The sequence below is a fragment of the Lepidochelys kempii genome, chromosome 11 (genome assembly GCF_965140265.1).
Source record: "Lepidochelys kempii isolate rLepKem1 chromosome 11, rLepKem1.hap2, whole genome shotgun sequence".
NCBI classification, from domain to species: Eukaryota; Metazoa; Chordata; order Testudines; family Cheloniidae; genus Lepidochelys; species Lepidochelys kempii.
In genome coordinates, this window is record NC_133266.1 from 52,337,452 (window position 1) to 52,364,758 (window position 27,307).

The window sequence follows — 27,307 nt, forward strand, 5'->3', positions numbered from 1 at the left end:
GTTCCCAATGGGATCCAAACCCCAAATAAATCTGTTTTAGTCTGTATAAAGCTTATACACATAAATTGTCTGCTCTCTATAACACTGATAGAAAGATATACACAGCTGTTTGCTCCCCCAGGTATTAATACTTGCTCTGGGTTAATTAATAAGCAAAAAGTGATTTTATTTAATATAAAATTAGGATTTAAGTGGTTCCAAGTAATAACAGGCAGAACAAAGTAAATTACCAAGCAAAATAAAACAAAAACACGCAAGTCTAAGCCAAATACAGTAGGAAACTAAATGCAGGTAAATCTCACCGTCAGAGATGTTCCAATAAGCTTCTTTCACAGATTAGACTCCTTTCTAGTCTGGGCCCAATCCGTTCCCCAGTAGAGTCCTTGTTCCAGCTCAGGTAGTAGCTAGGGGATTTCTTATGAGTGGAGCCTCCTTTGTTTTGTTCCACCCCTTTATATAGCTTTGGCACAAGGCGGGAATTTTTTTTCTCTTTGGGTCCCCACCCCTCCTTCTAAATGGAAAAGCCCCAGGTTTAAGATGGATTCCAGTACCAAGTGACATGGTTACATGTCCTGTGAGACCCCAACCCTCCATTCTTCCTGACCTGACTCACAAGAAGGCTTGCAAGTAAACAGAGCCATCTACAGTCAATTGTCCTACTTGATGAGAGCCATCAAGATTTTAAACCACCATTAATGGCCCACCCTTTGCATAACTACAATAGGACCTCAGAGTTATATTTTAAATTCCTAGTTTCAGATACAAGAATGATACATTCGTACAAACAGGATGAACAAACTTGGTAGATTATAAGCTTTGTAATGATACCTTACAAGAGACCTTTGTCATGAAGCATATTCCAGTTACATTATATTCACACTCCTTAGCGCATTTTCATAAAATCATATGGAGTGTAACATCACACACTCAACCACTGACACTCAACAGCAACTATTTTCTGTAATTTGCTCACTGTTAGAGTTACACTGACTACAGAAACAAAGGCAAATAACTTCCACATAATACAATGTGTTCTTATATTTGCACTGCACATACAGAACACTCAGTTCTCTTGTGACAATGAGTCAGCAGTAGATAATGGTTATATTTAGCACAGAATCAAGTGTTTAAAAAGCATATAGAGAAAATAACTACATCTACTGGAAGTAAAGGACCTGTAAAACACCACATAAGGTGAACTGTGACTCTCTAAATCAAATTGAGAAGCACAAAAATATGCACAAAACTGTAAGGCTATATAGAAAAAAGAAAGCAATACAGAAATTGAGGTCTGGTTTTTGGTTTGTTTTTTTCCATTACAAAACCTTTAAGAAGCTTTATATTGAAGGAAATTTTGGTATACTAGTAATCTGCACAAATTCTGACCCTTTCCTACATCTTATTTTGACCTTGATGATCACATTCAATTCTGAATTCCACTAGTGTCCAGTAGTTTTGCTACTGCCAGGATTCTGTCAATTCTAAACACCAATTTTAAAGATGCTTATCAAACGTGGCCATTTGAAATTTATTTTCTATAACTGAATGTGAGACTGGCCTAATATATGTTCTCTCTAAGAAAGGGAAAATTGCATAACCTAATGTATATTAAACATAAAATGTTAAGACTTAAATTTGCAGAGTCAAGCATCTGTTTGTTACATCTGTTACCAAATTATTCCTTTTGAGTATGTAACTCCATATTGCAAATTTTAACTTTTATATCACAAAGGAAGGACTCTACTTTTTTGGTTACTGCAATCTGTGTAACTCTTTGCCAGAGGATGTTGTGAAGGCCAAGACTATAACAGGGTTCAAAAAGGAACTAGATAAATTCATGGAGGATAGATCCATCAATGGCTATTAGCCAGGATGGGTAGGGATTGTGTCCCTAGCTTCTGTTTGCCAGAAGCTGGGAATGGGTGACAGGATATGGATCACTTGATGATTACCTATTCTGTTCATTCCCTCTGGGGCACCTGGCATTGTCAGAAGACAGGATACTGGGCTAGATGGACTTTTGATCTGACACAGTATGGCCGTTCTTATGTTCATTCTATGAACTCACTTTCAAGCTCTTAACAGAAACTTAGATATTCAGTATTAAAGGCTCACCTGGAAGCTTTTTTCTATTAGTATTTTGTACATATTCTTCTCCAGCTTTGGGCCTTTTTTTATTTTTAAACAAAGTACTGATATTTACTCTGTTCAAAGAGTAAGAGATTGGCAAGACAGGGAAAATTTAAAGAGTTCACTTTGTCACCGATTTATTGATGATGCACTATAAGTTTTATGGTTCCTACTAGACAAGCTGACTTTTGATCAACTGATTACTCCAATATTAATTTGATAAGAGTCAATTACACTGAAAAATTATGAGATCTTAAAGATGGTTTGGAGTTACGCATAGTGTGAGTAATTGATGGTACAGTTTCAAGTGAGAAAACATTTCTAGATTATGTTGTTTGTTTGTTTTATGGATATAGAATGAATTAATCCATGGACTAGATCTTTCTTATTGTCAGATTACCTGTGCAGTAATAAATACTTTCAGCCATTCGCATAGAGAACTTGTCCCTAGTCAGATAGAGAAATATGAAAAGTATCAATTACATATAGATGACTTACTATTGTATAGGGAGATTATTATATTCATGTTTTTAAACATTTTGGCAACTAACTGCCCAAAATGGAGACACTGTCCTCATAGCTTGATAAAACATTTCAGAGCAGAAAAAGGAAGAGTTACATCACTATAGCTCTAATGTATAACTGTTAATATCATTACCTCTAAATTATAAGATATATGGATTTGTTAGTTTTATTTTGTTAACAGGTACCAGGCTAAGACTTTAAGGCCAATTTTTCAGAGTAGGTGCTCTATTGCACACCTAATTTATAAGTACAATTATTGCAACTGCACCCTGAAGTGACCGAAATTGACTGTGTATGTACAACCACCTGATTAAGTCTGAAAACTCTGGACCTTAAAGACTAACAATTTTTTCCTTGATGCAGTTAAAGAATGGAAAAGAGAACTGGAATACCGAAGAGTGACCAAACAAATAGCATCTTTAATTAACCGTATTTGTCCAGTGTATATTTGAGTCATATTCACTTACTTTAGTGACAAAAACCAGGTAAATACCATTAATACTTCAGACCCAATAAAGCAATGGGAGAGGGAGTGGAATCTGTTCAGACTCCCAGATTCACAAAACAAAACACAAAAAAAGGCAGTTAAATTCTGATAACACTGGTGAAGATGCAAGAGACAAAAGCCCATTTGACTTTCACAACTCTGGCAGACTGTGTCGTGCTAGGAACTACAAGAGTCATATTGACTTGTAAATTGAACAATTTTACTATGGATGACAGAATGAACATGTCAATGTCAATTTCAACCACAATGTCAATTTTCTGAGTACAACTCCTAGCTTTCAAAACTAAATGCTGCAGTTTTATAGCCTAAAATATAAGCCAAATCTGAGAGCTTCCTCCATTGCCTGGTTAGAATTCTAGGGGACTGTCTACATGGTGGGGTAATGCATGCTACAGGGATCTGATTTCTGAAGCAGACTAATCTGTTGCACTTTAATTGGTCTGTGTGGGTCCTGTGGGTGTGCACTAAAAGTCTGAAACAGTACTACATTTAAGCATATTAGGGAATTTTAGACACCAACAGGTTCTATACAGACTAATTAATGTGCAACACGTTGGTGTGCTTTAGAAATCACACCCCTGTCGTTGGCATTACCCCACTGTAGAAGTGCCCTTGGAAGCAGGATGACAGACACATCCTTTGTGCAGCTTGTACAAATAACGTACTTATTTCTAGCTAGCATAACCATCATTTTTATACAAGGGATGTAATTACTAGAAAAAGAACTTTTTAGCACCAGAGAGCTAAACAACAACATTCATAGCTTCATGTAAAGTGCCATAGAATAATAATTACAATGGACAGGTAGCTGGAGTAAAATATAATTAATGGCAAGAATCATCTGTTTAAAAAAACCATGGTGTTTTCTTTTTTTATAGTTCCAAGATGTCACAAGAGCACTGCTGATTTGTTAATATTAAAAGCCTTCTTCCATCTCAAATCTTTGATTTTATTAAACCAAAGATTTGAGATGAAAGAAGACTTAAAATATACATACACACATTTTATATCTATGTGCTGTTATGGTTTCTATCCTATTTAGCAGCTACTAGATATGATGGTACTACATTTGACATGAGGCAAGAGGATTTTTTTCAGTTAAAGTCTAATATCCATGGAATGGGACAATATGCTAACAAAGACTCTTCTATCTTCCTGACTTTGAATGATAATACCCATCAATAATCAACTGCCTCAAATTCTCAGTTTAAGCAGATCAGTTAAATGTATAATAGGACTGATATTTTGGGCATGGCACTGGCAAATATTTCTCAGCTTGGTGTGGTTCTTTTCAATAAGCAACAGAAAAATTATACAACTTAAGTTATATATATGCCCCAAACAAAGCAAAGTGGGCAATAATTTTTGCACTTTTCTAAACTTTGATTTCATCTCTCTAAACCGTCTCCTTATAAGAGATTGCCTTCATTACACACATTTCTTCTCACTTCTATTGTAGATTTCTGTCAGAAATATGGAATCATGAAATATGGTTTATGCAAAAGGAATTCTTATTTCAAACTTGTAGCACAAATTGTATGTCTGGTTTTTGGGTGTTTATCCCAGTCTTGAACCTTGGCCACTTGAGAAGTATGCTAACCTTTTTTCTCTCTCTCTTTTTTTTTTTCTTCTCCATACAGGCTTCCAGTGATTGCCAGCTCCTGTTTGGTGTGAAATGCAAGAACACTTTGTTGGCAAGTGAAACTCACCAACGAACAGCAAGGTGCCTGACAGTGGGTATAAACATTGGACATTGTTTTCATCTAAAATATTAATGATTTTCTGGTTGTTTTTTCCTCTGAACAGTTTTCTATTTTATAGGGTAGAAAATAAAAAAAAATTCTGACACTTAGTGAAATGAATGAAAAAAATTGGCTGTCAGATATTATCTCTTCAGCTCAAGTGCTCTGCTATGGATAAAAATAACTGAACTCTTAACAGCATTTAATTTAGAGCTGGTTGTTAAGACTATGTCAGGAAAAATATGCAAAGCACTGCTTAGCAGACTTTTATCATCTATGAAAATCCTTCTGTATATGATGATGGGAAAGTAAGAATGGGCCTGGCATGAAAAAGTTGGAGAGTATTCTGGAATATATTTTAATTTGAAATTTAATGTGAAAACTTTGACAAGTCTGTATTGCTTACATAGAAAACCCCAAAACAGATTAGAAGTGTTCAACATATTGCTGAAAGGGCTTAGCATACTTATTTTCTCATTCTTCCCAAAAATCAGTCTAAACTCTTCACTATGTAAAAAGGACTTTGAATGACTCAATAACAGAATAATTCTTGAGCAAAGTTTATCACAGGGACTACGACTGAGCTAGTGTCTGCTAATATGATCTGTGTTTTAGAAAGATATCTGATTTATAATGAAAATGGAAAGAATGACTCCTGCCCCAAAATAGGCCATTATACTCTTTTGTTGAAAGCCAGAGGTGTTGCTGACATTTTAATACTGGTTAACTCATTATTAAAAAAGAGTGCTGTCTTTTTCTACCACAACAATTACACCTGAGGTCATAATCCATCTTGAGTATTCACACTTCAAAAAATAGTATACAAGTCATTTAATGAGAAAATAAATGAAAACAGAGTCAATTAAGCCAAACTCAATTAATAGGGTGTGTCAAGGTTCCTCCCCAACTCTGAACTCTAGGGTACAGATGTGGGGACCTGCATGAAAAAACCTCCTAAGCTTATCTTTACCAGCTCAGGTCAAAACTTCCCCAAGGTACAAAATATTCCCCCCGTTGTCCTTGGACTGGCCGCTACCACCACCAAACTAATACTGGTTACTGGGGAAGAGCTGTTTGGACGCGTCTTTCCCCCCAAAATACTTCCCAAAACCCTGCACCCCACTTCCTGGACAAGGTTTGGTAAAAAGCCTCACCAATTTGCCTAGGTGACTACAGACCCAGACCCTTGGATCTTAAGAACAATGAACAATCCTCCCAACACTTGCACCCCCCCTTTCCTGGGAAATGTTGGATAAAAAGCCTCACCAATTTGCATAGGTGACCACAGACCCAAACCCTTGGATCTGAGAACAATGAAAAAGCATTCAGTTTTTTACAAGAAGACTTTTAATAAAAAATAGAAGTAAATAGAAATAAAGAAATCCCCCCTGTAAAATCAGGATGGTAGATATCTTACAGGGTAATTAGATTCAAAAACATAGAGAACCCCTCTAGGCAAAACCTTAAGTTACAAAAAAGATACACAGACAGAAATAGTTATTCTATTCAGCACAATTCTTTTCTCAGCCATTTAAAGAAAGCATAATCTAACACATACCTAGCTAGATTACTTACTAAAAGTTCTAAGACTCCATTCCTGGTCTGACAGCTTTTGAAAGTATCTTGTCTCCTCATTGGTCATTTTGGTCAGGTGCCAGCGAGGTTACCTTTAGCTTCTTAACCCTTTACAGGTGAGAGGAGCTTTCCCCTGGTCAGGAGGGATTTCAAAGGGGTTTACCCTTCCCTTTATATTTATGACAGGGTGTTTCTGAAATTCACAAGAAGTGTTCTGATGATATCTCAAGATCTTTGTCTGCTTCAAAGGGAAAAAATATGGAGAGAGAGTGGCAAATGGATTTATTCAAGATTACTCAAAATTATGAGATTTTAAAAGTACAAGTTTTGGGTTATACCTTATAATTACTCAAAGTTCTGTGCAATTACTCTTTGCTATGCCTTGGTAGTATTTAACTCTCACTGTTGAGAACCGGTATTACAGTGCATATGAAATACAATCCTAATTAGACTGGAAGTTCTGACCTTATGAAGGCAGGACCAGTAACTGGACTGACCAACATAATTAAGTTCCTGTTGCAGCAAGGCCCAATTGGAAGTACAGGTGCTGCGGAGAGAGCAAAGCTCTTGAAGCAACACCTCCATTCAACTGCCCCGATATCAGGGTTAAAGCAGGGGAAAGGGATTTCTTTTGTTCTAGAAAATTCCAAATTTAAGCCATCCCTACATCTTTAACTCACCCTATTGTTAACAAAAAAAACCCCACCCTGCATATCAGTATTACACCTTGTGCATATTATCTCTGGTGTTCTGTACACAGCACTCTTGCCCATTTGCCTCTTGCGTTCCTTTAAAATAAAACGTCTGGATTTTGGCTGGGCAGAAGTCAACAAATGAAATAACCATTTGAGTAGCTGTCATATTACCATAAGCCAAACTAATTTTCTACAGGCCCAGTGTGTGCCTTGCACCCAGAACTTGTCCTACTGATTTTCAGTATAAGGTTTCTTGTCAAATTCACTCCAGTTTTTGTTCTATTTTCATCTTATTGTTATTAGCCACACTTCTGTCAGTTGAGCAGGTTATTCTGAAGCCCTTACACATGCATGAAGATAATAAAAAACAAGCAACTTTACGTGGCACAAAAAATTACAATTCTAGAAGAGTACACGGTAAGCTTAAGAAAATTAATAAGCTCTACAACCCCACCTACTGGCTCATTTAAAGTTCTTACAGAAAAACACATCCATTACAAATGTTGACAGCAATTCAAGATTTATAGATAGTTATCATTCACTGTGTACCCAGTTCCAAATTGAATCGTCACAAAGAATAAAAATATACCTATAGATTAATATATTTCCCTGCCATTTCCACTGTCATCTGCTTATACGTGTCAGAAACGGGAAAGTGATCTGAATCAGGTGTTTGTCTAATTTTAAAGAAAAACCAATTAAGAGTCAGATTTGGCACTCTTTTATATGTGTAGTACTGTAAAAGATAAAGAGTACCTCAATGTACCTTCAAGCAACATTCATATTTCTACATTCTGTGACTTCAAGTAACCCAAAATCTGTTTACTCACATTTTTATATATTGATAAGTGGTCAAAAATTAATAAAAATATAAATCACAGTATGCAAAAAGAATGTTCCCAACATTTATCATTTTTGATTTATAAAATATGCCGAGCCGAAGCTCTAAAGTTTAGGTGAATTTACAGTATAAACACCAAATTCAAAACTTATAAAATTAACCAATGACTTTAATTCCTCTCCAACTCTCCTTACTAGATGGACCAAAATTTCCAACTTCTTCTCTTTACAATGTCTTCAATAGCCTAAGACCAAATTTTTCATATTTAGATGCCTAACGTTAAGTTCTTACATCCATCTTCAAACAGCTAAGTAAGTGGCTTGTTTTTCGTAAGTTGCAAGCTCTTTTAGCTCCTATTGACCTTCAGGTTATGACTTACAGGTTATGACTCCCTAGAAAACAGACAGACCTTGTAGCATAAGTGAAAGGTCAGACTCCAGCTTGTTCAGACCCAGAGTGGAGGTTACATGGGATGTGGACAAGTGTCCTAGATTTGAGTGCCCCAAATACAAAACCAAATGTGTGGCAACATAAAATAAAATAAATTTACTATCAAAATAAACAGGGGTTACTTTGATAATTGTATCCATTTCTGTACTGAATTTATTAAAAGCTTTTTAAAAACTGTAAATTGAACATGCACAATTTCTAGTCTATTGCACCAAACAGCTACAGAATCCAGAGAGATGGCCATAACGGTTAGGTCCAGTTTGCCACAGAGCACACAGACCCGTTATTTGCTGACTAGATACAAGCCCTAAATATCATTATTTAAGATGAACTACATAAAAACAGTTTATGGTATTTTTGCTCTAGCAAAAGAACAACTAACAATGCTGGGCCGTATTCTGCCATTTATCTGTACATAAAACTTCCCTTGACATCAATAGAAGTTTCAAACACAGGTCAATGACAACGTATGACCCTTTCTAATTACATGATACTTTATACTGTAATCTAATTATGCCATATAGATTCAGTTTATAGCTCAGCATACTGTGCAACTTCTCCGTAAAATACAGTTTGCAAGTGTGGTAAATTGCATGGCACAAATATTCTTCTAAAAAGCTTCATATTATTTTAAAAGTGGAGGCAACATTTGTTTACTAAATCATATTTATCTGTTTTGGTTTATGTGGACACTAGAAAATACCTGCATACTAATCTTTTCCTCAACAGATTTACATGACTGTTTAAAAAGGCAAAAATTTAGAGTTTGAAAAATCGCCTAAACCCTACTGAAGTTTCCATTGCACTAAAAATTACTTTTTGCAAATGACGCACACCTTTCCTAATAAAATCAGAAGGCCTAAATTTTCAGAAGGTGCTAATGACTTTGCCCAACTTGAAATCTGATTTTCACAAATGCTGAGCACATGCTTTCTGAAAATGAGCCCCCTTTCAAAGGTGTGTCAAGTCGGACACACTTAAACTGAAGCACCCAAAATTACGAGTCACTTTCCAGAATTTAAGCCAGGATTTTCAAAGTTATTTGGCTCTAAAGAGGTTTTTGTACTCCCAAAAAGAATTTTTGAACTCAAATTATGGCTTTTCTTACAACACTTCCAACCCCTCTCTGCCTGATCAAACTAATAATTTGCACTCAAAACTGCTTTTGAATTCAGTTTAAATTCTGCACATAAAACAATTGCAGGATTAAGCCCATACTCTCCTACTGCAACATGCCAAAACTGACACCATTAATATTACTGACAAATATGCTTTAAAAGCAAGTGAACCAAATGAAGAAATCTGAGTTCTGCGTGAGACAGAATGTCAGCCTTACTCCATATATTGCTTATCTGGGTATTCGTCTGGGAAAGAAAAGATGTTCTTTAAAGAACGAAAACTAAGTTCTTTCTGGAAAGTAAATTTTTGGAGCTTGTTCACGACTATGCTGAGGTAATCCGGGTGAAGATCCCTGTAAACCCAGAGCTCCTATGTCCCTATCTTGCTGTAGCTCACTGTGAGAACCATTGTTAAAATTACTGGCAATTTGAGCTTGGCGAAGTTGCAGAATCAAGGCTATAACAGAATTTTCCCACAGAGCTCTAACTGTGGGGAGGGTAGAATATTGGCAAAGCTCCCTCTCTTCCCCCAACTTTCTGCTATGCCTCAATTGTGGACATTTGATACAATGTTGCTATTTTCACATAAAATTACCCTGTAAACTCTTCAATCAGGAACTATGTTTTGCTCTGTAAAGCAGCTATCTCATTTTTGGTTGCTGTTTAAACAAAGTTATAACAGAACAGACAAAGTTTATCATCTAACAAAGTTTAAAAAATTAATCATCACACTTAATTATGCAAGGCAAAAATCTATATCTGAACTGTATTTTTTCATACAGGAAACGATGACTGAGAATACAATCGTGAAGTGAAATAGGCACAAGAACCTTCCCTTATTTACAAGGCCACTTTTTTCTCTGCCCTATAAGGCAACTATTGACACGTGCACTTAGCACAATTCTGCCCCTTTTTTATTAGGAGACCGCCACTGCTAAGCAATATTTTTTTTTTAAGTCTCTTCAGTGGTTCCTTAAGACAGGATTCACTGAGCATCATTACAAATGCTCTACACATAGAACGTTACCCCATATAACATGCCGTGTTTAGCAATGCTTCATGGCTATCAATATCTAACTTAATTCAGTTTTAAGCTGATGTTAAGCACAAGGACAGTGGTTAGCATGTAAATAAGCAAAAAATCTAGAGTAACCTACGGAACAGCTTTAGAGTATTTGAGATTAATTTCAGTAGCCACTATTGAGGATGCTAGACTCAAGGGTTTTACATGATATTTTTGTTTCTCAATAACTGCCATTAGAGGACTCACAGGGGGAGTTCCCTTCTAGCCAAGACTGCAAATCATACATCTTCTAAGTATTTAATTTAAAATGGCATTTTGCTGGCAAAGATGTGATTATAGAATCATAGAACTGGAAGGGACCTCAAGAGATCATCTAGTCCAGTCCCCTGCACTCAAGGCAGGACTAAGTATTATCTAGTTCTAGACCATCCCTGACAGATGTTTGTCCAACCTGCTCTTAAAAATCCCCAATGATGGAGATTCCACAACCTCCCTAGGCAATTTATTCCAGTGCTTAATCACTCTTGACAGTTAGGAAGTTTTTCCTAATGTCCAACCTAAACTGCCCTTGCTGCAATTTAAGCGCATTGCTTCTTGTCCTATCCTCAGAGGTTAAGAAGAACAATTTTTCTCCCTCCTCCTTGAAACAACCTTTTATGTGCTTGAAAATTGTTATCATGTCCCCTCTTCACGTCTTCTCGTCTCCGGACTAAACAAACCCAATTTTTTCAATCTTCCCTCATAAGTCAGGTTTTCTAAACCTTTAATCATTTTTGTTGCTCTTCTCTGGACTTTCTCCAATTTGTCCACATCTTTCCTGAAATGTGGCGCCCAGAAATGGACACAATACTCCCGTTGAGGCCTAATCAGCACAGAGTAGAGCAGAAGAATTACTTCTCGTGTCTTGCTTACAATACTCCTGCTAATACATCCCAGAATGATTTTTGCTTTTTTTGCAACTGCGTTACACTGTGAACTCATATTTAGCTTGTGATCCACTCTGACCCCCAGATCCCTTTCCGTAGTACTCCTTCCTAGGAAGTCATTTCTCATTTTGTATGTGTGCCACTGATTGTTCCTTCCTAAGTGGAGTACTTTGCATTTGTCCTTATTGAATTACAGAATATTTGCTTCAGAACATTTCTCCAGTTTGTCCAGATCATTTTGAATTTTAATCCTATCCTCCAAAGCACTTGATACCAAGCTGGGAGGGGTTGCATTTGCAAACTTCATAAGTGTACTCTCTATGCCGTTATCTAAATCATTGATGAAGATATTGAACAAAACCGGACCCAGAACAAATCCCTGCGGGGCCCCACTCGTTATGCCCTTCCAGCATGACTGTGAACCACTGATAACTACTCTCTGGGAACGATTTTCCAACCAGTTATGCACCCACCTTATAGTAGCTCCATCTAGGTTGTATTTCCCTAGTTTGTTTATGAGAAGGTCATGCGAGACAGTATCAAAAGCCTTACTAAGGTCAAGATATAAACACACATTGCTACTTTTTTTGGACATTCTAGCTATATGAAATTTAAGAAAGGTAGCCTGATGACAACTGTTTACTCAGTATATATGCAAAAAGACATATTAGGCTAACATTCCAAAAACTTCTTATTTAAACCTGTCCATAACATCCTGTATACTTTAACTCAAATAAAATTAGAGTTAGCAATCAGTAGCGTGTGGGTAAAAGGTTCAAGCTGTGGTTTCATGCTGCTACACTTAAGTTGAAATGTATTATTAACACGGTCTGTTTTCATTCCTTTTTCTACCTAACCATATTTTATCTTGACAGATGCTTGCCTCTTCCCTGATCTGTTATTGGTCTGGCAAATGTTGTCAACCGCAACTATAAATACAGAAGGTTTTAAAAACATCAAAAAACCATCCGCAGGACTGATTCGATAAGCAGGGAAAAGAAGATTCAATCATCTAATGTTCCATGATGTACTTTAGAGACTTGAAACACTTAAACATCAGCTTCTTGGAATTAGCAACAATCTGTGATAAATGTTTTGGTAAGGATTAAGTACTGTGATACAGCATGGCCAGAGGGCAGCAGGAGAGTGTTAGAAGGAAGCCTTATTCCCTGTAGAGAGAAGAAAGTTTGCTACAGATTAATTAAAGCACCAGAAGCCAGTCACCCGATAAAACCCCCCTGCTCCATTCAGACAGGGGAAGGAGTTGAAGCAGAGTGGATTGGTGTTGGAGCAGAGAGCAGTTTGGAAGATTGCTGCGGTGGGCTAAGAAGACCAAGACCCTAGGTAAAGGGACACCTGGTTTGTGCAGAGGGAGGACAGGAAACTGCACAAGCTGAAGGGCAGAAGAGAGAAGTAGACCAGGGGAAGGAACTGCTAGTTCAAGCGGTTTACCGCTATCTCTAGGGCCCCTGGGCTGGGATCTGGAGTAGAGGGCGGGCCCGGGTCCCTCCCTCTCCACTCCCCTCCTCTAGGACACTAGTTGGGCAGTTAATCCCCCAGTTCAGGGGCAAGAAACAGTGCCCTGAACCCTCCCCAAGAAGAGAGTGAGAGACCCATCAAAGAAATGCCAGCAACTTGCCACAGTACCTAGTTAAATAAATTATTGTATCGTAGCCTTCATCTAAATTCTGTTTTTTGTCCAGCATTGTGAGAGAGTACAAGCATTAAAAAGTTACAGTAATTGTACAGGCCATTTACAAATGCAATAACTTATCTTAAGCAAAATCATAGCATTCATTAAACTTGTAAAAATCTGCAAACATTTGTATTCATTACTGCTCGGGTAAGCTTTCAAAGGCAGCAGGAGCGCCAACACTTACACAAACTTCCTTAAATTCAAAGTATCTTTGTGGCAAGAACTAAATGATACTGAAATGAAGAAGATACCATTTAAAATGAATAAACGGGACTACTAATTAGTTAATAGCCAGATTGGTCTTGGTCTGTAGGGCTATTTTAAGATCTTGTATTAACCGTGGAGCTCTGCTTCCCTGCAGCATCTGACAGGTTTCCTGTGCACATTATACATGCTGGAATATAGAATACACTAGATCCTGTCAGTAAAAACAATTCCATTCAACCCACATGACTACATCTTAAAAGTATGTGGCGCTGATTCTAGGCAATGTTTAATATTTTAAACATCCCTACAAGTTTTCAACTCATATTTTAAAAGTTTCATTGAACATGTGTCCTTGCACCCTAACCACTCAATGTGAAAAGGAAAGGAAAGGCAAACTCTGATAGCTACCAAACAGCAGATGTAATATACTGTATTGCAGCGGTTCTCAACCAGGGGCCGCAAGCAGGTCTCAGGGGCTCCGCCAAGCATGGCCCACGTTAGACTCACTAGAGCCCAGAGCAGAAAGTCGAAGCCCCACCACACGGAACTGCAACCCAGGGCTAACACCAACACCTGAACAACTTCGCTTTATGGTGCCCTCTGTGGTGTGGGCCCCAGAAAATTACCCTGCTTGCTACCCCCTAATGCTGACTCTGGCTTTTATATGCAGAAAACAGTTGTTGTGTCTCAGCTGAGCCATGGAGTTTTTAATAGCATGTTGTGGGAGCCTCAGAAAAAAAAAGTTTGAGAACCCCTGCTATACTGAACAAACTTTTGCACAAGCAATCTCCCCATAAAAGTAACCTCACTACATCGATCGGCCTGCTTACTGTAGGTCAGGCTTGACATGAGTAATTGGACACGGGTGAGGCTTCATTTCTGGGAGACAGGATTAGTATATCATACACAGTAAAACCAGTGGTACGTAATATGGAGCCAAACAGCTTGCTCTTTTTTATCGCCATAGAAATACTGTTACAAGACAATGGAAGGTCTGGAAAGCCCCAGACTTGTACTGCTGTTTGACCTGGGAGATCCTTACATATGCATGTGTAATGTCTTCCAGGCAGAGTTGCCAGCATGTGGGTTCACTGTGGGAGAACAGACTCCAAATTGCACAGTACAGCTGAGATGCTGGAACATTGGTAAAGTAAAAACTGGTTGTGCTGGTAATAAGAATTGTGTGGTGGCTAAAAAGCACCACTTCTGGTAAGGACCTAGGGAATATTATTTTAATTGGCCTATGTTCTCTTTCACACCTAAATTTCCCATGCTAGCTAGTGAGAGAGAGAGAGAGAGAGAGAGAGAGAGAGAGAGAGAGAGAGAGAGAGAATGAATCAGTTTTTTATAATATAGTAAAAGCAAAATTACCAAAAAAAAAAAAATGCTTTAAAGGCACAGCAAGCAAATAATGTAAAATTACATCCCAGTGGGATATACCAAACAAAGTGAGCTTGCACCTCCTAGTTCATATTTTAAGCCTAATATTAATGATGATTCAAATAATTACAACTATTGCGGTCTTGGAAATGTACTGCTGGATAGTAAATTTAAAACAGAAACCACAAAAAACCCTCAAAATAAAATACAAATAAAACAAACGCTAATATATTAAAAAAAACAAAACCAAAAGCAGTGGAATGGAGGCCTGGTTTGAGATGAGTAACTGGACCTGGGTGAGGCCTCATGTCTTGGGAGACAGAATTAAGGTGCTAAATGAATCAGCAGGCTGGAAACAGAATGTCTGTACTAACTAAGATAAGGGAGAACACCCAGAGAAACATTTACAATGAACAACATAACAATGGATAAGATAGTCCTGGAATGTAAGATGAGGTAAAGGGTAAATTGTACATGGACAGTGTGGGCTGTACAGGGATTGGTTCCTACAAAGTGACCAAGCCAATCCCAAAACATATGATGCAATGTATAGTAAATGCAGTGTAATGTGTAAAGGTATATAAAGTAAGAGGTTTACTGTGTAACTCTGGATGTGTTGTACACCCTACACGCACCTCCTATGCCTCAGTTTGATCAACTCAACATAGCTTTATTGTATGCCAAATAAAGGAACCTGAGTGATGAGACTGGAGTTGAACTGAGTTCTTGGGGACCCAAGTGGAAGAGGTCTGGAGGTACCCCAACACTTGTCTAAGTGTCTGCAAGATATGGTCCTATTTCTTTTTCTTTTAATATGCTACTTTATACTGCCAATGAAGGGGTGACATCAGACTATACCATATTAATTGGGTAGGCTATATTTTTCCTGGAGGAGAGGAGGAAGAGAAGACATACACATTTTTAAACTCCATCAAGTTTTTATCTTTGCTATGTATTATTTCTAGCCACACAAAATACTATTTGAATGTTACCATTTTTACAGGTATTTTCAATATTTTAATATGAAATTCTCAAGTGTAACATTTGCTTGATAAATATTGACACTGTTTCTTTCCATCCCCTCCACTTTAAACAAGAGTATGAGTAGATTGATAATGCAAGGCAGAAGGTTTGATTAGCTGAAAGGAAAGTTGGCATGTTTGAGGAAACCACTCAATTTCTTATTCTTTGCAAAGTTCCTCCCTATTGTAAAATATAGGCAGGACACTTCGGAATGAACCTAGAATGCACCAAAACTAGATTTCCTTCAGTGTTTCTACCTTAACCTATATGAAAAAATTGATTCTAAATATCACTATACTTCAGTAGAAAGAAATACTTACCATACTTTATGAGTAATCACCTGAACTCGCTGAAGATTTTACAATCCAAACAGACAAGACAAAAGATGTAGGAAGAAGTTGGGAAAGGGGTGCAACATACAAGCAAAGTGATCAAGGCAATGGCTGACCAATCATCTTTAACTCACTTTATTCTGTCTAGTCTACTTCGATCATCAGCTTGTCAGAACTGAGCACAAAGAAGGCCCTAATCCAGATTCAGGACTTTGGGTTCCACCAGTATCTGAGTATTAAACAATAGTTGGTGTGTTGGAGAACAGCTGATAGTCAAATGAAACAGGCAATATGGTGATCTGAACATAAATCTTGAGCACTTTACTTGCTTTGCATTGCTCCAGGCTCTGTTATAAGGAGAGGGGTTTGACACCATGAGTCTTTTAGTTGTTTATATTATTAATACCAGAAAGCACCAACCACATTGTTAGACACACCAGCTAATCTGAAAGATTTATCATTTTGCAGGACAGGAAAAAATGCAAGAATTTAAACTGCTCTGTAAAGGGGTAAACCTCTGTTTTAGCACAATTTTTTTTAAAAGTACTTTAAACCTCCCTGTAACAGTTTGTTGAATTTGGCCTAATGTTTGGTAAATATCACGTTAATTGTCACATTTTGAATTTAATATCTAAAAATAGGGGATAGGATGAGAGTGCATGGGTTAACAAAAACAGGGGAATAAGAAAAAGTAGAAAGGGACACAAGGTATCTAAAGGGTGGGAGGGTTAATCTGTCCCTTTAGAGGTAGTAGTGGTTAGGGGACAGCACACCATGGCATGGCCCCTTAGGAGTTTGGGAGGTCTGATGTATACAAAGACCAAAAGAAATATGAAATACTGGTAGATAGGAAGTAGCCCCAAGAAAATGTAGTGCTTGAGTGGGGAAAACCTGTTACTGTTTCCTTAAGGACCTGGGACTAGGAGCCTTGCAGAGCGGGGAGGGCAAGGCTCCCCTCTTGCCCAGCCAATTGGGATGAACTTCAGGAAGGAAGCCCAGCATATATGCTGCCTCCTGCCTCATAGCAGAGGAGGCACTAACAGGAGAAGTCTGGCTTGCTGAGCTCTCCAAGTTGGAGGACTAATTGGGGAAAAAAGGGGCCAGCTGAAGGAAAAGCTAGCTAAGGCCCTACAGTTGGCCTAAATCACAATCACAGATCTAATGAGGAGAGCTGTGAAAAATCCTGTCTTAAGGAAGGCATTACTGACTACCTGAACCATAATCCCAGCTCCAAGATGAGGGCGGTTATGGGGACTCCTGCCTTAAGGAGGAAGACCAGAGAGATTGCTTGAAATATAACCCCAAATCTAGGAAGAGACTGGCAGGGAACTCCTGTCTTAAGGAAAGAGAGACTGCCTCCAGTATAACCCAAGAAGACTAAGAAGGACCTTGAGAACGCACTCAGTAGCTGTCTGGGAAGAAGCCACACAAGGAGAAAACTCCAGAATGGGACTAGCGGAGTCCATGTTCCTGTGAGGGATGCTGACAAACAGGGAAAAGGTAGGAGCAGCCTAGGGAAACAACAAGGGATTAGAAGGTGTGGTTGTTAGTTGCCCAACACAGGGCCCCTGGGCTGGAACCCAAAGGAGAGGATATGGCTAGTTTCCCTTATCTGCACAGTAGAAGGCTACAAGCCTCAAACCCTAGAATCAGACAGATGAGTCCAAAACGGGGGCCAAAGGCCCAGTATAAAAATTACTAGACTTTGTCTGTACTTTTTCTTCCCCCCTGGATGGGGAATAAACTGAGAAGTGACCTGACGGCAGGGTGTGCCCTGTTACAGGTGGGAAGGAAAGGAGCCTGGAGGGCAGGGAGAGCAAGGCTGGTAACAGAAACAGTAAATGAAAGGGGTGAAAAGAGCTCAGGACAACTGTATAACCACAACATGAGCTTATCTCCCTCAACGAGATACCATGTATTTGTGTTTAGTTAGATGTGAGGGTTTGTAAATGGAAAGTTTCCCTTTTTTTAGTTTAACTTAACTCTGGAAAAACTACCTACATACTGGTAGGCACTGGTATAGTAAGCTGTGTATATTAGAAGGGATGAAAAGAAGAAGGTAGATAAAACTAGTCAAGCAAGGAACAAACAAAAAAAACTTGCTTTCATCCAGGGACTCTATTAGCCCTATCATCTGCCAAGCAACAAATGCTATCCTCTTTCGGCTGCTAGCAGATTTTTATATATATATGCAAAACTAAGAAATTGATAGTCAATTCAGTCAGTTACTGCCTTCCCACGGCTTATTTCCACAGCTTGCTGTAGTCAGACACGACTTTTACTGTTGGTACTACTTCTGTCAGTGTTGCTGTTCACTCAAACACCACCAGTAAAATTGTTTAAGGCAATGCTATCTCCACGGATAGTTTTAAGATGCTTTATCACTGGGTTGAAAACAAAGATCTTCCAGTGATCACACAGATATTCTTACCTAAAAATGAAAACTCAGCCCATACAGACACACTCCACTACCAAACAAATCACTCAAAGACCCAGGTCTAACCATTTCCAGATTTTATACCACAAATATACAAACTTTATTTTCTATCATGTGATGTGCTCTGCTAGGATTTGAATTATCAGTGAAATCTAAAAAGCCAAATTTAAAGAGAAATGACCACAATATATCTTTCTTAGAGTACTCTGTTCATGGTATTGCATATAATATGGTATCATTAAGAAACAAAATGGAACTAACGTGTGCAGCCAATGGTAGCTAATCAGTTATAACTGATATTTATATTTCAGACTTCTAACCTTTAAGAAAGTAAGTTAACTATGGTTAGTGTCAAATAACAACAAACTGACCAGAGCTGGAAGAAATTTCTGCAGATTCTGCATGCTAGTGTCCCCACTCTTTCACGGTTCTTATACCAAAATTTCAGCCTCCTTAATAAACTGCAAGGTCCTCTGCTGCCTTCAAAGCTACTACCAAATCCTCAGAGAAAAGCACAGGTTTATCATTAACAGTAACAGAATCATTAAATATAGCAGTCTGCTCTGCTGTGGCAGAACTCTCTTATATATGATGATATCTCCTTCCCTCTGATTACACCTACCAAATGTGAATGCTATAAAGAGGATAAGGTAAACACACCTTCAAAGAATTTGCAGTGAATATTTGGCCCATGAAGTTATTCTGAGTCACTGATGCATACAATTTCCCTTTAGCCCATTCACTTTGCCTAGTTAGAAGTATTTTTCCCTCCTGTTCCATGTGAAAGAGCAGCTCATTAACAATATGTGCATATAATTCCAATCAGAAAATAAATGTCAACTAGTCTTAACCATATAACTTTTAGAATATACAACTTATTGCTTAGTTTTAGCAAAACAGTAAAACCATCTCTTAAATTCATTTTGGGGCTGCAATGTATCAAGAACTAGATTCTTGGAGTTGTCATGAGCATGCCATAGGTTTGGATGGTATTTTACAGATGAAAAGCAAGTTCCAGAGTTAATGTTCATTATATATGGAGTCACATCAGTTTTTTTCTATTTTCTGCAATGGTCACTTGAGAGATAGGAACAAAAAGCTGCACAAAAAGCTGCATTACCTCTTCAGTATATTAATGGGTTATGTCAAAGAGAGACGTTACATTTGAAAATTAACTACTTTCTAAATGATTTGGGCCAAGCATCACCCAATAATATCTGAAAATGACTTATGTTAAATGACTATTATACTGTAACTCCTCACTTAACATCGTCCCGGTTAATGTTGTTTCGTTGTTATGTCGCTGATCAATTAGGGAACATGCTCATTTAAAGTTGCACAATCCTCCCTTATAACGTTGTTTGGCAGCCACCTGCTTTGTCCACTGCTTGCAGGAAGAGTAGCCCATTGGAGCTAGCTGCTGGGGCTTGGAACCAGGGTGGACTGGTAGCCCCCCTAAGTTCCCTGTGTGGCAGCCACCCAGCAGGCTATCAATTGCTGGGCAGTTCAAGGGTCCCTCCCTCCACTGCTGTGTGCTGCTCCCGCCCTCTGCCTTGGAGCTGCTCCTGGGAGCCTCCTACTTGCTGTGCCGAGGTGGTGGGGAGGACAGGGGTGCTGATGTCTGGGTATCCCTCTGCCCTGCACCCGATCTCCACAGAGCAGGGGAGGACAGGACAGGGCTCAGGATGGAGGGAGCTTGCTGCCAGCAGCTGTTGTCTCAACTTGCTGATCTACTTAAAAAGGCAGTGTACTTAGAGTGGAGTCAGCGTACTTAAAGGGGCAATGCGCGTCTCTCTCTCTCACATACACGGTGTGTGTGTGTGTGTCTGTCTCTCTCTCACACATGCACCCCCCCCCCCCCCCATCAGCACTTTGGAAAGTGGAAGGGAGTGGTGCACTTCAGTGGGATAGCGTGGGTTCATCATCACATTCAGTTCCCACAGGGAATGTTTGCAGCCATTGCCATGCATCTATTGTGTCTCCTCCCTCCATTCCTGCTGTCCTGTAGAGTGTGAGGCTACATTAACAACGTGTTAACCCTTGAGTGCTCGGCCAAGTGTTAGTTCATCATTTAGCAGCAAGGCATTCCCTGGAAAATATCCCACCCTCTGACTCCACCACCTCAACCAAGCTTCACAATCATCATAGCTGTGTACAGTATTAAACTGTTTGTTTAAAACTTATACTGTGTATTTGTGTGTGTGTACATATATATGGTCTTTTGTCTGGCAAAAAAAATTCGCTGGAACATAACCCCCTCCCATTTACATTAATTCTTATAGGGAAACTAGATTCACTTAACATCGCTTAGCTTAAAGTAGCATTTTTTCAGGAACATAACTACAACGTTAAGCGAGGCGTTACAGTACATACTGCTGTCAATTTTGCTTCACGCAATGTTTTTAATCAAATATTACATTAACATAGACAAGCCATCTCAACTGTCTCACTTATAAAGATATTTTACTTACACCTCCCATTGTAATCCCATCAATAAGTGCCACGTACGGCTTCTGGCAGGTACCTAACAGAAATGTAACAATTAGGCATATGTAATATATTTTTATACACTTAACCCCAGCCTAGAAGAAAATACCTCTGACACACAGATATTTCACTTAACTGGCTGTAGTTTTAACAAATTACTTTATACAATAAAGAGATAAAAGGATAAAATGTTAAATTCATAATGAATAAAGTTATTTTATGTCACCACCCAACAATACAGGTACTTGAAGTAGTTCATAAATTATATAAATAAACTTCAGTATGATTTGTCAGTTAATTCTCTAGGGGGCAAGTTCTAGAAACACTTCTACCATCCTTAAGAATGCATTTAAAAAGCAACCAGTAAACAAACCTACATTATTTTTAAGACTGTAAGTGTGTCAATACCTAAACATCCAGGCTAACTTAGGAGGAGCAAAACCAAGGTCCCAGCTCTATTCGACATTGGTGAGGCCTCATCTGGAGTACTGTGTCCAGTTTTGGGCCCCACACTACAAGAAGGATGTGGATAAATTGGAGAGAGTCCAGCGAAGGGCACCAAAAATGATTAGGGGACTGGAACACATGACTTATGAGGAGAGGCTGAGGGAGCTGGGATTGTTTAGTCTGCAGAAGAGAAGAATGAGGGGGGATTTGATAGCTGCTTTCAACTACCTGAAAGGGGGTTCCAAAGAGGATGGCTCTAGACTGTTCTCAATGATAGCAGATGACAGAACGAGGAGTAATGGTCTCAAGTTGCAGTGGGGGAGGTTTAGGTTGGATATTAGGAAAAACTTTTTCACTAAGAGGGTGGTGAAACACTGGAATGCGTTACCTAGGGAGGTGGTAGAATCTCCTTCCTTAGAGGTTTTTAAGTTTAGGCTTGACAAAGCCCTGGCTGGGATGATTTAACTGGGAATTGGTCCTGCTTCGAGCAGGGGGTTGGACTAGATGACCTTCTGGGGTCCCTTCCAACCCTGATATTCTATGAGGACAGCTTTTTTTTTTTTTTTGAATGAAGCTATGCTTTTTAATCAGTATTTTAAATTAAATCTAAGAAACTGCAAAATCCCAACTCATGCCGTTATAGCAACTAGCACACAAAATGCAAGAAAATGTGGAGTTATAGTTCCCACATCAATTTTAACTCTCTCTTTCTGTATGTGTGTATATATAAGAGGGTCTTTCACTACAAGATCCCCACGCTGAGTAGTGGGAAATAGTATTTAGCAAATATAACAAAGGACGTGCACTTTAACCCCATCACCCCAGATGAAAATGCAATATTACTACCTGGATTGCTAAACCAATTTTTGTACTACATGTCTACTTTGACTGCATAAATAAGATGCATTATTTGCTGACAACTTTAGATACCCACTAGAGATGCTTTCAATACATAATACAAAATCTCACTCATAGGAATGCTATCAGATCAAATTTGGCAAAAATATACATTTGCTTTATATATGCTTTAATGAAGCCATGATCAATAGAAAAACTTGTATGTGCTTTAAAGGCAATGGTAAAGGTTTACATAAAGTCCTGTGTGTTCTTACTGCACAAACATTGTAGGATTCTGCAAAAGCATGAGAACAAGAAAGTAAAATGATAAAACTGACTTGTGCACCTTTTATAATCAAAGGTGAGATAACAGAAGTTAGATTCGAGAACAACATAAGTTGGATGTTATATTCTCAGGACTTCTTACACTTGAAATGCTAGAGAGGTGCCACTGTAACACATCAGTGTAGACCAGTGTTTCCCAAACTTGGGATGCCGCTTGTTCAGGGAAAGCCCCTGGTGGGCCAGACCAGTTTGTTTACCTGCAGCATCCACAGGTTCGGCCGATCGGCTCCCACAGGCAGCGGTGTGCTGTGCCCAGCCAATGGGGGCTGCGGGAAGTGGTGCGGGCCAAGGGACTTTCTGGCCTCCACTTCCCACAGCCCCCATTGGCCAGGCACAGCGAACTGCGGCCAGTGGGAGCCGCGATCGGCCAAATCTGCGGACACGGCAGGTAAACAAACCGGCCCGGCCCATCAGGGGCTTTCCCTGAACAGTGGCATCCCAAGTTTGGGAAACACTGGTGTAGGCACTATCTATGCCAACAAAAGTTCTCCCATTGGCATAGATACCCAGAGGCGGTAGGTAGGTCAATGAAGAATTCTTCCATTGACCTAGCATTGTCTATAGGCAAGGTTAGGTCAGCTTAACCACACCCCGCAGAGGTGTGGATTTTTCACAACCATGAGTGACATGACAAGTCAACCTATTTCTTTAGTGTAGAACAGGCCTGTTTTAATAATCTAAGGGTGTTGTACGATAACACACTAACTTTTCAGAAATATGAATTTTTAATCTGAAAACATCTTTTAGCTACACCTGAATTGCCATACAGCATCAAAACAATGGTCCCTCTAGTCAGTATCTTGTGTCTCTGGCTGTAAATAGATTATTCACATAAAGGTCCAATCTTTTTCTGACTCCGACTAAGCTCCTTGCCACAGTAATAATCAGTGGAACTCCTGCTACAAATTGTTATGCAATGAGTAAAGCAGTACTGCCTTCTAATTTCATTGAGTGCTGCCACATTCTTACATTATTAGACAGTAAATATAGGAGTGCCCATTTTATGTATCTTGTCACATCTTCTTTGTGTCTTCTCTAAACTAAACAAATAATACTTCACAATTATCTAAAATACTTCATCTGCAAATCTAGGAATCACTTTCCCCATCACTGAAATATAGTTACTGACAACCCCCAAGATGAAATGGAGAAGCTGTTTAACAGTTTAAAATGGGAAATGAATACCATACTTAGCCGCACCCCTAAAACTATAAGGGATTCCCCACTGCCAAATTAGTGATGGGTTACGAAAACTGGCATTTAGTCAGAAATTAATACCTTCGGATTTAATCTTTACCTGTGTTACCAGTTCTATTAAATTAAATGTTGAATTTATGCTTTAGAGCCACCACTGTGAAAAATCAAAACCACAAATATTCTACAGGTATTTTAGATTTGGAAATTGCTTTGTACACACATACCAACAGCATTGTTCAGGATGTATTCTTCTCTGAAGAAATCTTGTGCTAGCCTATCTCCAACTTTTCCTGCATCTGTGATAGCTAGTAAAATAAGACAAAATTAAAACTAAAAATTGCTTTAAAAATTTGGTCAAATTTAACCAGCACAACAAAAATGACCTTGTAATATTAAATATTGACAATAAGCAAGGTCTTGTGTACTCTGCAAAATGGACTTAAATTCTATAGGAGGGGCCCCTGTCTCCTGCAGCACTCCAGTGCAGCAAATGGAAGTGTGACAATTACCAGTAGACTTAAAAATGTATTGTAATTACTTAAATACAATCAGTATCATCTTCCTTGAGTTATTTTCATTATCATGCATATTTTTCCCCACTAATTTCTTGTCATAATATATCTGATAATCTACGTCCAGCTCTCATAAATTATGCCTGCAGCATTCATGAGCCTTTCCTACTGGTTGGCAGCTTCACAGTTTGGTTTCACTGGAATGATCACAGGAGGTCATGATCACAGAGGGAAAGCCAATTTCCCAGATAGCTAAAAACATTCCTATGAAAGACTGAATATTGGAAAATGAGGACCCAGTGCTGAGAGGACACTAGTTTACAATGAGCAGACAGGCTGTTGCATTTTCAGCCTCTGGAGCATTTTCAGGGTATATAGTTTGTTCTTAAATTAGCTAAAGTAATCTAGTAGGGAGTACACAAATGCATTGATCACTGTGGTCAGATCTGTCTAATAGGGTACAATCTTTATAGCAAGTCATAAATATAAGCAGGTGTTTTTTGCTGCCATGACTATTTGGGTCTTTAATATCAGTGGGTTGTCTAACAGGGCCACCAGACTGCAAGGACAGATGCCCTCAGTAGCAAGGGATATTTTTGAGAAGGCAAGTTCTTCAAAGTGCTTCCCTCTTCCTACCACATTCACTTCAGTCACGCCTATTTTAAGTTTTAGCCAGCTACTCATAAAGAGTTATTTTTCAACCATTATAACAAAATTTAGCTGTCCTAGGGCAAATACAGTTTTGCTTTATCTCTGTATTATCTACTTACACTGAAAAGGAACTCATTTAAGATACATAAATGTTTTGCAGTGGCCACATTAAAACCTTGATGATTCTTGCACAACAGTATCTATTTACCTCTATCTCACTAATTCACATATGCCCTGTACTTAGAATGGGGGATATGAATATTGAAGTAACTGATCACTGAAAGTTGTATGTCACAATTGTAAAACAGTGACCAGGGTGAATTCAGCACATTCTCAAGTCCTTACCTCTGATATCACCCCCTGCACAGAAAGCCTTTCCTCCAGTTCCCTTTATAATTATTAGAAAAGTTTCAGGGTCTTTCTCCCATGTCTAAGAGGAAGGACAAAAGAAATATTATTCCCCAATATATAAAAATTCATTTAAAACCACTTTTCCCAAATGCTGTCTTTGGTCATTCTTCTTACTCCTTCCAGAAAATGAGCCATATCCTCCTTAAACTTCAACTGAGCCCTAAAAACATACAAAAAGCAGGACTTTGAAAATCCACAAATGCAGCTGAGTAGAAATTTCTCCTGGGTCAGAAACATTTAGTTCATGCTTGGAAGGTTAATTGATGTAGATAGGTCTTCCTGAATCTTCCAACAGACAGCTTCAGTGTCAATACCATCAGAAGAGAAACGGGAAGCAGCTGGGAAGCACTTGCTGCTATTAGAAGTATGTGCCCTGTGAGGACTATTGTCCTCATTCCTGGTAGGAGTTGCTACACCCTAGAGCAGTCAGCCTGCGAGGAGCTCCTACCAGTACTACCCACAGAAGATTCTGTGATTGAGATGGTATTAACTGGGGCTCAAAGTTCAGCCAGTAGGAGACCAGGGTGTTAAAGGCCCAAACAGACTGGGCAGGAAGTACATGACTTGTAGTACTAATGGATTTCAGCCAAATGAATTGACTAAAGCCTGGTCTACGCACAGCGTGTTGTACCGGTATAACTACATCAGTGTAGCATGTTTTTGTTTTTAACTGAAATAATTATAGTTGAACAGCCTCCCAGTGTTGATGCAGTTTTTAAAAGTGCATTATATTCATCTATTTTAATCCCTTTCCCATATGGTAATAAGCTATATCAATATAAACATTTATACCAATATAACTGCATCTGCACTAAAGAAGGGAGTTGAACCACTTTATGCCAGTATAGTTAAAGTGGTATGATTTCTACAGTTGAGGATTTGGAGTAGTTCAAGTACTCCCCACCCCCAGCCCGGCTTACATAACCTCTGGAGAAAGGAACCCATATCACTACATATGCAACACTGTTCAGCATTTCACTTAAATGTAGGAAGTTAGTTGGGGAACCAAACTACCATGCAAATGTGGATTCTTCAACCTAATCTGTAGGTCAGGATGGTATTTAAGGACATGCCTTACTTTAAAACTGTGAGTAGTCTCACTGAATTCAATGGATCTACTCACACGTTTAGTTAGGTGCAAGTTTAAGTACCGGTTGAAGCAGGGTCTTAATGATTGGGTCAGTGACTCCATACAAGAAGTTACAGACTGATTAGAAAGAACAAAGAAGTGGCAGCTTTATATTTAAAACTGCCAGTAGATGTATGAATTTAGGCTGAGTTAAAATAAAGCCACTAACCTTTAACTGTGGATAAATCTGTCGAATCATGGAAAGATTTAATGCATTTAGAGCCTTTGGTCTATTCATAGTTATGACTCCAGCACATCCTTTCTTTTCCAATAACACTTCAGCTGCAGAATCTGTGTGTTTGGACATATTCTGTACATGCAAAAATAGGGAGACTAAGTAAAACAATGTATTTTCATGTTGAATAACCATACGGTATAGAGTATAATTCCATAAACATTCTCAAAACTCACCGTAACTGTGATTCAGGTCATTGTGAGTATTTTGACAGAATTCTAGACTAACATTTTCCAACACAACTCTCAAATTATTTAAAAATTGATTTATTTCAGCTACTCTTTAATAATGCTCCGAAAGCCATACTAAATATATTATACTAGCTTTGCGCTTATTAATTTGCAGGAATATTTGGAAATATTTTGTGTTGTACATTCTGAAATACATTATGTTCCTCAATGTCTTTATTTAGGACATATGGTTGTGATCTTGTTTCACTGAGACTAC

At 38.6% G+C, this 27,307-nt stretch overlaps 1 protein-coding gene and 1 long non-coding RNA gene across 2 annotated transcripts in view; one reads left to right on the top strand and one right to left on the bottom strand.

The window, feature by feature from the left end:
• Nucleotides 1-15,510, top strand: part of LOC140895745 (uncharacterized) — a 55,257-nt gene extending 39,747 nt beyond the window's left edge. Inside the window, exons 3-4 of the long non-coding RNA XR_012154334.1 lie at nt 4,804-4,896; nt 12,410-15,510. This is a non-coding gene — a long non-coding RNA (uncharacterized lncRNA). The remainder of the gene's footprint in view (nt 1-4,803; nt 4,897-12,409) is intronic.
• The window catches only part of HIBCH (3-hydroxyisobutyryl-CoA hydrolase), an 87,971-nt gene that overhangs the window by 51,091 nt on the left and 9,573 nt on the right, over nt 1-27,307 (bottom strand). The window contains exons 3-6 of the mRNA XM_073306182.1: nt 26,795-26,935; nt 25,431-25,515; nt 24,147-24,227; nt 21,081-21,133 (exon numbers count right to left, since the gene is read on the bottom strand). Of these exons, the coding sequence (XP_073162283.1) occupies nt 21,081-21,133; nt 24,147-24,227; nt 25,431-25,515; nt 26,795-26,935 (360 nt within the window). The remainder of the gene's footprint in view (nt 1-21,080; nt 21,134-24,146; nt 24,228-25,430; nt 25,516-26,794; nt 26,936-27,307) is intronic.